At 37.9% G+C, this 9,598-nt stretch overlaps 2 protein-coding genes across 3 annotated transcripts; one reads left to right on the top strand and one right to left on the bottom strand.

The window, feature by feature from the left end:
- Nucleotides 1-1,198: 1,198 nt before the first annotated feature.
- On the bottom strand, nt 1,199-5,853 carry RB195_016411 (uncharacterized protein; the record flags this gene model as incomplete). Its single annotated transcript, XM_064207563.1, has 13 exons — nt 1,199-1,298; nt 1,370-1,455; nt 1,605-1,712; nt 1,832-1,981; nt 2,046-2,127; nt 2,418-2,505; nt 2,565-2,701; nt 3,362-3,447; nt 3,978-4,122; nt 4,355-4,452; nt 5,124-5,272; nt 5,733-5,784; nt 5,836-5,853. The coding sequence occupies 13 exons, from the start codon at nt 5,851-5,853 to the stop codon at nt 1,199-1,201; spliced, it is 1,299 nt and encodes a 432-aa protein (XP_064063444.1).
- A 589-nt stretch (nt 5,854-6,442) lies between these two features.
- RB195_016410 (uncharacterized protein) lies at nt 6,443-8,856 on the top strand (the record flags this gene model as incomplete). Of its 2 annotated transcripts, XM_064207562.1 has the most annotated exons (4): nt 6,443-6,547; nt 6,625-6,695; nt 6,748-7,332; nt 8,808-8,856. In XM_064207562.1, the coding sequence occupies 4 exons, from the start codon at nt 6,443-6,445 to the stop codon at nt 8,854-8,856; spliced, it is 810 nt and encodes a 269-aa protein (XP_064063442.1). The 2 variants fall into 2 exon arrangements, with proteins under 2 accessions (XP_064063442.1, XP_064063443.1); XM_064207561.1 differs by lacking the exon at nt 8,808-8,856 and having other exon boundaries at nt 6,491-6,547; nt 6,748-7,336.
- Between the last annotated feature and the right edge of the window lie 742 nt (nt 8,857-9,598).

Raw genomic sequence — 9,598 nt, 5'->3', positions numbered from 1 at the left:
AAAAATACAATTTGAAAAGATTTTGGCTTTTTTAAAAATTAAAATTAGGCTAATCCTCAACAAAGATTTATTTCGTCTCAGGACCATCCTGATGGCTCTGGATCCGGGGTTTGAGGGTTATCTTAAAGAATAATATCCACTTTTGACAATTCTACTCAAATCGGGGAGAAAAGATACAATTTGAGAAGGTTTTGGCTTTTTTAAAAATTAAAATTAGGCTAAGCCTCAACAAAGATTTATTTCGCCTCAGGACCATCCAGATGGTTGTAGGGAGGGGATTATTGGGTTATCTTAAAGAAAATTGTCCTTAAAGAAACTTTTCACAATTTTACCCAAACCGGATAGAAAAAATACAATCTGCTAAGATTCTGGCTCTCCTAAAAATAAGCCTATGCCAAGCCTAAGCAAAGATTAATTTGGCCTAAGGGCCATCCTGATGGTTGTGGAGGAGGGGTTTGAGAGTTATCTGAAAGAAATAGGTCCACTTTTCACAATTTTACCCAAACCGGTTTGAAAAATATGCTATTTGTGGAGATTCTGGCTCTCTTAAAAATAAGCCTAAGCTAAGCCTTAGCAAGCCTAAGGTGGCTGGTGGACCATCCAGGTGGATGTGGTGGAGAATTTTGCGAGTTTTCTGAAAGAAATGGATCTATTTTTTTACATTTTTACCCATACCCATGGAAGAAGACACGCAATCTGTAGAGATGCGGGCTCTTTTCGTTTTTTTTGGGAGCTATGTGGCCACAATGTGGTATTGTGTTTTAAGGATAAACCATCCATTATTGATATTTCTGTCATTTAATATGCAGGCTCCGGAGGGCCGAACGTTACTTTTAGAAAATCACTCTCTTGCCCCCTGAAGATGAATTCGGAAAAGATTTTGGGATCCTGGCTGTGCACCCATATGGGTCCAGTGAGGCTAGCATGTCTCTCGGTGCGGTGAGTTAACACAGCATCGCAAACTCTTCTGGACCCGGCCCTCGTGGTTGGGTCACATTCATCGATGCACTCCGCTCCTCGGAGCGGAACTAAGCACGATGCTTCGATTTGAACAAATTTAGCGATGAGTAAAGCTTTAGTAGATGATAAAGAATTCAGAATCCTATTCAGGATGCCTATTACAGTATGCAGAAGACATTTATTTTGGTTCCAAATGATCTCGAACTTTTTATACATAAAAGTATTTCATTGCAAATCATTAAGAAAAATTGCACAGCCCGTCGTAGTCGATGCAAGCTGCCAGGCATCCTTCGCATACCCTACCAGGTACGTATATTTGTTCATTGACAATATTGCCTCTGTAAAGTTTTTTTTATACCCTACAGCTTTTCTGGACAAAAACAGAAGTTGTCGATAACGTGGAACCTACGCAGGGCTGTAGCGACAAACAACGAAGGAAGACTGAGAGCAGGTCTGTAGTGCGCAGCCAAGTTTCACACTTCTTGCCCAGGCCATCTGTAAAAAAGCGTATAAAAATGAATTTTCAAACAGGTTTTCAAGAGAGTTTCCATATTTTCCATCTTCCACTTCACATTCGTTTTTGGTACACCTCTCTCTGAGCAAATCAACGAGAAAATAGGTAATTTATTAAAAATGTCGTGTACCTGAGTGAAACCTCTTTGATCGATAGCTTTCTCATTAAATTTCCTCACAAATTTCATGTCATCGTTAATCCTAGCGGCAAATATTTGCGTCCACCAGCATTCCGTTGCCTTGAAAAGTTGTTTTTAACTGTATTTTTGTAATTTTGATTTCGAGATAAGAAATACGGACCTCATAGGTGCAGAATAATTGACTGGGATTGAAAAATAAAGAAAAGTAACGAGCATACAGCTTCAAAAGCAGGTACTGGGTCCGTGTTTGGAGTAGGGAATGTGAACACGTTTTCTCCATAGCCTTTTCTCTCATTTTCGGGTGATTTCGTGAATGAGCATGTCCTCGCATATTTTATCGCTTCTGCCTCAGTAGTACAGTCATAGATCTGCATATAACCGAAACAATTCGAATTTCATGGGACAAAAGACGAAAAATATCCGATTTCGTACCATTCTTGGCATAAACGAAGAAGTAGGTAGTTTATAATGGGAATTCTTGCCGTTGGTTATCTCACCCCTTGCTAGAAGACTTCTAAAAAATCCGTGTTGGGGTTCTGATTCTGATCACTTATGATTTAATTTTCTGTTAAGGAACTGAGAATGGAAAATGAATTTATCTGTTATCATTTATTATTATATTATTAGACGATTTTTACATAGCTCTGGATTTAACGGATCATTATTGGCGTTGAAAGAGGGTGGATTGCTAATAGGTCCAAAATTGGAGTCTTACCTTCATTTTTTTCCTTTTCCTTTCCAGAATATTCCACATTGTGACACTAATTGCTCTACCGTGCAAGTCTTTACATTCAAGTTACGTACCTTTTAGAATTATGAACATCTAGGACATAATTCCTTGCTTCATCAGTCATTGCATCGTTTCCCCGGCACATCGTGTTTGTACCACCTCCTGCAAAAGTATTTATCTTATTTATTTCAGATGGATTTTCAGCGACAGGATCAGCAAACCTGGAATTGGCACCGGTCCAGTATATTTACACAAACCCGTCGCTTCTTCACAAGTTGAAGCTGAGTATGTTTTGCAATCCTCATGCCTCTTGCATTGCGTACCACTTTCAAAGAGAACGTTGTTTGGGTAGGCACCTCTTTAAAAAAAAACATTCTCAGGAAAATAATTGGGAAATTCTTCATCACAAGACGGGGAAAAAATATACAAAGCCGTTGCGTATAAATTGTTTCTAATTTGGAAGAAACAAGAATGCATTTATAGAAAATTATAAGATTTTTGAATCCAGCGTATCGCTAAGACAATGGAGATGGTTAAATTAGGTTTGGTTTAAGTCCGAAATCCAAAGAAAGCTCGGGACCCGTACTAAAGCTATCGGTACAGTACTGTGTGGATCCGGTATTGCTCCAATTTCTGCTATCCTTTTCCTTGGTTAAGCTATCTCATAAATCTTGTACATTACTCCAATATTTTGTCAAAAATTGGTCTTTTCGTTCCAACTACTGTACAAATATGTGGAAAACTTTATAACTGTGTAGAGTAGCATGTACGTGTTTCTTCACTTAATTTCTCAAGACCTTATTGAGTCTTCCATTGTGGGAAAACACTGGACATGGACAAAATTTGCATCACTGCAGAAGTTTGTGAGTTGCTGTGAGTGCGCGTTTATTCTCCGAGCAAGCACAAGAATCGACAATTAACATATTCAAGAAAAATATGGAGAAATTGTGCGAAATTTCCCAAAAACAACAACTTACTACTACCTCGTGCTTCTTTAATCTCTTTGATAACAACTTACATGAGGTTGTAAATACATGATATGTAGGCAACATTGTCACATCTTACATATGCACAACCGAATCGAGTCGTTTTCGAATACACCATCTGTAACAACGGATTCTGGAACTAAATGTGGAATGGAAAAATTAGAAATTAAAAAAATTCGAAAATTGGACTATGAGCTCTTCAAAGGATATTGGTAGGGAAAGTTTGGCCAAATGCGCTCAAGATTACCAGGATGTCTAGAGGTTGCAGTTTTTGCAAATATAGGAAAAATATGTAGGGTAGTATATTTACGAATAAACATTAGTTTCGATAGCGATTTTGAGATGATTCAAAATTAGATCTAGGTAAAGAAAGGGAAAAGAGAGTTAGAAGAGTATATTGTTCAAAAATCCTTTGGTTATTTTTTATTATCTACATTAGAGTAACTGAGTTCTCATTTTCATATTGATAGTAATTTTCTTTTTTTTCAAATAAATGTTGCTCATCCATAACAATTAACGAAAATATTTTTTTGGCTAGAACCGAGTTAGAAGGTGAGTAAGATGCTTTGGATAATTGAATATATGGATAATTTTTAGAAGGTATAGTTCTTCTATATGTTTTTCTCTTACAAGCTACCGTCAACTTACATTTGCAAACGTATATAGACGGCCATCATCATAGATATTGTCCGAGTTTCTGATACCGTAGTACCGAACAGGATTGTGCCAGGATTCCAATGCAACTTTCAGTTGATCAATCTTCTGAATTCCCAAAAATGCAGCGTTGGAGTATCTGTAAAGAGGTGGTTCACTGGTATTTCTTAGAATTTTGCGCGAAAATCAACAAGTTGAACAACACATGGCACGTGACATGAAACAGGTCAGATAAAGATGAGGACACGATGTTCTGGTGGCTACTTTTGGATGGGAATATTTAAACCAGGAAAAATCCGGATGTGACATGTTTGGTTTCATTAACAAGATAAACTAAATAATTCTACAAAGAAAATGAGCGCTCCGCTTACTTTGCATTATTTTGCCCATATCCATTTGTGAATGTAATACGTCCGTTGCATTTGTCAAGTTCTGTCTTGAGCTCTTTTTCCATATTACAGTCATATTTCTGAAATTGTTGGATTATTAAATAAAAAAGTGGTCCGTTCATTTACTACGTGATTCTTTTCTTACTTAAGCGTTTTCACATTGAAATAATAACGCCGCTTCTTAAACATCGAAATGAAAACTATCGAGACTTCCAGGACCTATCGCCTTCGATCAATACTTTTGCTTAATTTACTTCTGAAGAGTCTGTTGTATTTAACAGCAAACTGCATTGACAAATATGTTCTTTTTTTTAAAGCTCTATGAAAGACAATGCGGAACTGCCCAAGAAACTAGCGATATTTGTTCTTGCAAGAATCTTATAAGTTAAAAATTTGCTTTTAAAAAAAGTGTCCTGAAAGTTGCCATTTCATCTTTCGAGGAGTCACCAATTTAGAGTCAGTGAATCGAATTTTTGTGATAAAATAAGGGCGTTGATTTGATGCATCTATTGTTTGCCGAAAAGTACTCTAAAAGTTGAATACGTACTTATAAATCCCATATTGGTCCTGGATTAATGTGGAATTCGCTGTCGCATCCAAAAGGTACGTATTGATCCACCCCAAACTCTTTGTCTTTTACTCTACCTACTGAGAGGTGTTTTATATTTATACTGATGCTATGCAGCTCTCTGTATCATAATTTAATTTTACTTGGTTTAAGAGAAAAAGCCTAAAACTTAAAAAGAAATACCAATTTGTACATGTTCGATGCTGATGGAAGCTTTCCCATGTAGTTTTCCGCTTTTCCTTGGGCAACCTCTTTCCTTAGTTTATTATGGTAGTTGAGGAATGCCTTTCTTTCCTGTTCCGTTAAATCTGGGAACTTTTCAGCGTCACATACTGTAATTACAGGAAATCTCATCCAATTTATCATCAAATTTCCTTTTTAAATCCTATTTCTACTAGTAGTAGAATAAGCTTCCCTCTTGAAAATCATTTCATTTTTTTTCTGAGCTTCCTTGTAACACTTCCTGTTTAAACTTAGAACTAATCTGCATAAATTTATTCATTAAAGTAATACGTAAAGTTCAGATAAACATAAGAATTTTATGCAGATCAGCTTCTGGCGAATGTGAGAGCAGGATGCTGAAGTTTAGATGATACCGAAACTGTCAGCAAATCCATGCGGATTAATTCCGGCAAGAAAACTCGAATTTTCAGTTCAGAACGCAAATGATACGAAGAAATTAGAGATTACACCGAAAGATACCGTGGTATTCTAGTGGAAATTTTCAGCGAAAGCTGACTCCTTCACTCAGTCTGTGGTGAAAATATGGAAGAAATGAATTTTCGAACTTACTATCACCAGCTAAGACTCCGGAAATACCGAAAAGCAGAAGAAGAAAGTGTTCCTGAGAAACATATAAAATCGTAGAAATTAAGACCATATCAGAAGTACTTACTTTGACCGTGAAATCCATTACACATGACAAATCCCCAGCAAGCTGCCCTATTTATAACCTTATTCGTTTATTGATGAAATTTGTTACAGGTAATAAAACAGTGAGAAAAATATTGCTTGTTATTGTGGAGGAATCCATGAATCATCCCAAGGAAATGAAATCATCAACAAATATAACTTTGAAAAAACGTCTTATACCGTTTCTATACAAAACCAGACCAATTGAAGCTTTTTGTAGCGGCGATGACTTGAAGAATTGCAGTCATAACTTCGAAATTTCACCAAACAAAGAAACACTGATCGGGTTGTAGAAAATAAACAAAGCAGTGATTAGTCAAATTTTTCGTAAAGCTCGCTTAGAAAACGTTTTGAAATATTTAAAACATTACGCGCGGGTTTTTAGCTATTACATTCCTTCAGAAGTCCATCTCGTGAATTATCTGGGATGCTACCGCCGTTAAACCTTAATTGTAACTGCAAAATCTCAAAAATCTGCCGTACTTTTTGCTTTTCTCCCCTTATTTTGACATTGTTTTTCAACTTTTTTTCATCCAATGATTTACATTGCGAAATCAGGCATTGTATCCCTGATAACTTCCTTCGCTCCTATGCCGGGAAATTTGGAGGTCTCATTCCACTCAGTCTCGCGCTTGGAGATGGATGCTGGAAGTACTACTAATCCGAGGAATATAATCTGCTCAGCGTTTCAGGATGTATGTTTCAACATTTCCCTCGTGACAAACAATTTGCTTGAAATTAATAATCGTGACAACAATTAATAAGATCTCAGGTCGTTAGGCAGGCCGACGAGCTTGAGCACAGCTTGAGGAAATTGTCTGGAAACCATTATAGCTACAAAAGGTGAGTCAAAATGTTCATAGCTCATTTCGGAGGAGCTGGAAACGTTTTACAGAAGAGGTGATAGTACGAGATCATCATTTGAAGACTTGCTTCGTGCTCTCGAAAGATCTCATGCCGAACAAGAACAAATTCCGAAAAATTCCTCCTCACCTGAGGAGTATAGATCCAGACAGAAGCTCGATCTAGACTGGATACTCTCCACAGATCCGTTGAGGCCACGAGCAGCGAAGGAAGTTCCCGTAGTTGAAAAACCTAAAGGAGTCCCAATATCAGAATGGATTTTCGATACGAAGGGAGCTTTTCGAAATTACAATGAATATCAACCAATCACCTACCCGGTGCTTGATTCTCGTCCAAGACTGGAATTAGACTGGATTTTAACAACAAACCAATTTTCGCAGCCAATCTCGACACGAAATGTCGAGCCGTACGAAACGAGCAAAGCAATTTCTGAGGAGTGGATTTTTAGAACAGATCCAGAGTTTCATTCAACTTCCATGCATGGCGAAGAGATGCAGTCTTTGGAACATTTTAAAAACATTTTTGATTATCTAGAAGAAGAGGCACTCATCAGAACTGCATCCGCAGCAACCGATAAGAAGTTGGATTCATCAACGAGTGAAATTGAAATACTGCAGTAAGTTGCATATACTGCAGATCAATTGTCAACGTTCTATCTTTGATTAAGCTCTTCATGATGAATTCACGGTAATTATTGAGATGCTAGACTTATTTAAATGTTTATCTACTTTTTGTAACGTGAGAAATAAATGCGTAAATATTTAAAAGGAGCAGGACATGTTGATTTGAAATAAAATTTCACTCTGAAGAAAAGCACAAGCGTTTAATTACTTGAAAATTAAGGATATCGTTTCTAAAATCTATGAAGTAATTTATCATATAACTAGTTAAAGGCATTGTTCCATGAATCTGGGGTGGTGCGAGTTTCAGACGGGTTACGCCTACACGGAGTCGTAGATTATGGAGAGAAGGGTGATTCCTTCCATTTCTTTCCAATTGCCGTAATTAGCGGCCCGGAAGATGCGGCTTCGAGCCTTCCGGCGCGCTACTTTCTACAACAAGTTCGATTGGACCGCGCCAGTTTTGTGCACGCGCCGCATTCTTTGGACCGTTTCTTAAGGCAATTAGGAAGAAATGGACGTAATCACAGTACCTTTAATATTCTTGATTTACTGCTTACATTTTACACCAATTTTGACGGCCGGTGGTGCCTGCTGCGATTCTCTTTCATGTAGTCGGTTTTGTACTCGTAACTACAGTGTATTGTCTCCTTGCATTAAAGTGAGCATACCACGAATCAAACGTGGTATGGATTTCCCATGAAAAGCTTCTACACAGGGTCGCTCGGTCGTCCTTGTAAAAAACGACCCGGAACCCGCAGTTTTTTTAAGACGGCTTGCAATGCAGCGCGCCACCTTTGCCATCATCGAACAATCCTTCAAAGATTTATTAGGTCTCCTCACTAGCCTACTCAAGTTAAACTTATGAGTAGACTGCTCAGGGAAACGGAACGTGTACATGGAGGCCCGTAGTAACGCACCTCGTAGGAACTAAAACGATTCTCACGCCGTTTCTTACGGCAATCACGTAGTGATGAGCGGAACCGCGAAGTATTCCACAATCTACGAGCCTGTGTAGAAGTTTTCCATGAGAAATCCATGCCACATCAGAATTATGGGTTGCTGTCTTTACCCGCTTCCTTTTTCTTACTATTTAATCCCGACACAATCTAATCGAGAACCGGGTAAAACAGGACTTTCCAAAAAAAAAGCACCCACGTTTCCTCGTACTCTCTGCCTTACCGGGTCCCGGGTGCAGACACCCTTCCCCATAAAATCCTACTAAGATAAGACATCTTTTCCAATAAAATCTTCAACAAAAATGTTTTCTGCCCGTGAAGGACTAAGTTTCACGAGTTAATCCGCCTCGGGATGCGCCAACCAATGTGACTGCAAATTTGAATCGTTAAGGTTTTAGGAGTGTTTCTGGAAACTCTCAATGTTGTGTCTTGTTTTCCCAAGTGAAGACAAGCTTCGGAAAAGAGTTCCCAAAAATTTCACTGACAAAGTAAATCCTGCCCAGTTAATTCAGGATTCGTAACGCACAAAATTCTCACTTCACCACCTTTACATCCATCTGAATGGTGTGTTCGGAGGCAGGTGAAGTATGCACAAAGAAGATATTCATAGTTCATAAGAGCTATCAACATATTGTCACTGTTTTGTTTTCTTGCGTTTGGTGTTTTTTTTTGCTGATAATTTATTATTTCTACCTAGTCGATTGCTTCTTCGTCGCTGTAAATTATTTTTTTTATTACTTGTTTTTTTAGTACATCTATTCCTTTAGTATGAGAAATGCGCGTCGGTTTTCACAGTCATCCAAATAAACGTTACTTTCTTGAAGTCTCAAAAAGCGAAGAAGAAACTCGTGCAAAGAATTTCTGTCATTCTAGGGAATTAAGGTAATAGGAATAACTCTCCACCCACTGAAAACCTCTTTTTCAAAAATATTTTTTTTATTGAATCAACCTTGAACGCTTCACCAACACAACTTTATTGCCATTATCTACATCATTTATGGTGTTTTGAGGTGAATACGGCGTCGACTGTCTTATCGTCGGTGCTGCCATGTTCCAGCCATATTGCTCCAATATATTGCAGCTCGAGTTTTACGAATAGTTTTGTTTGACGACTGAGCAGAACTCATCAACTGATTTTTTGTATTGCTGCCAACATTCGGGTTTTCGCCCCGTGAGTTACTTTCTAGAAATAAGCAACGTTTGTTTAATACTATTCTGAAATTTACTAGCCTAAATCTTCATACGTTCAGAAATCCGTTTGTTGTTGTTTGACATCCTGTTAGCCTGTAAAGGATTGTTTTTG

This window comes from Necator americanus, chromosome V, assembly GCF_031761385.1.
Source record: "Necator americanus strain Aroian chromosome V, whole genome shotgun sequence".
In the NCBI taxonomy this organism is placed as follows: Eukaryota; Metazoa; Nematoda; class Chromadorea; order Rhabditida; family Ancylostomatidae; genus Necator; species Necator americanus.
Note: the sequence above shows the minus strand (reverse complement) of the source record. Positions and strands in the feature narration are given on the sequence as shown.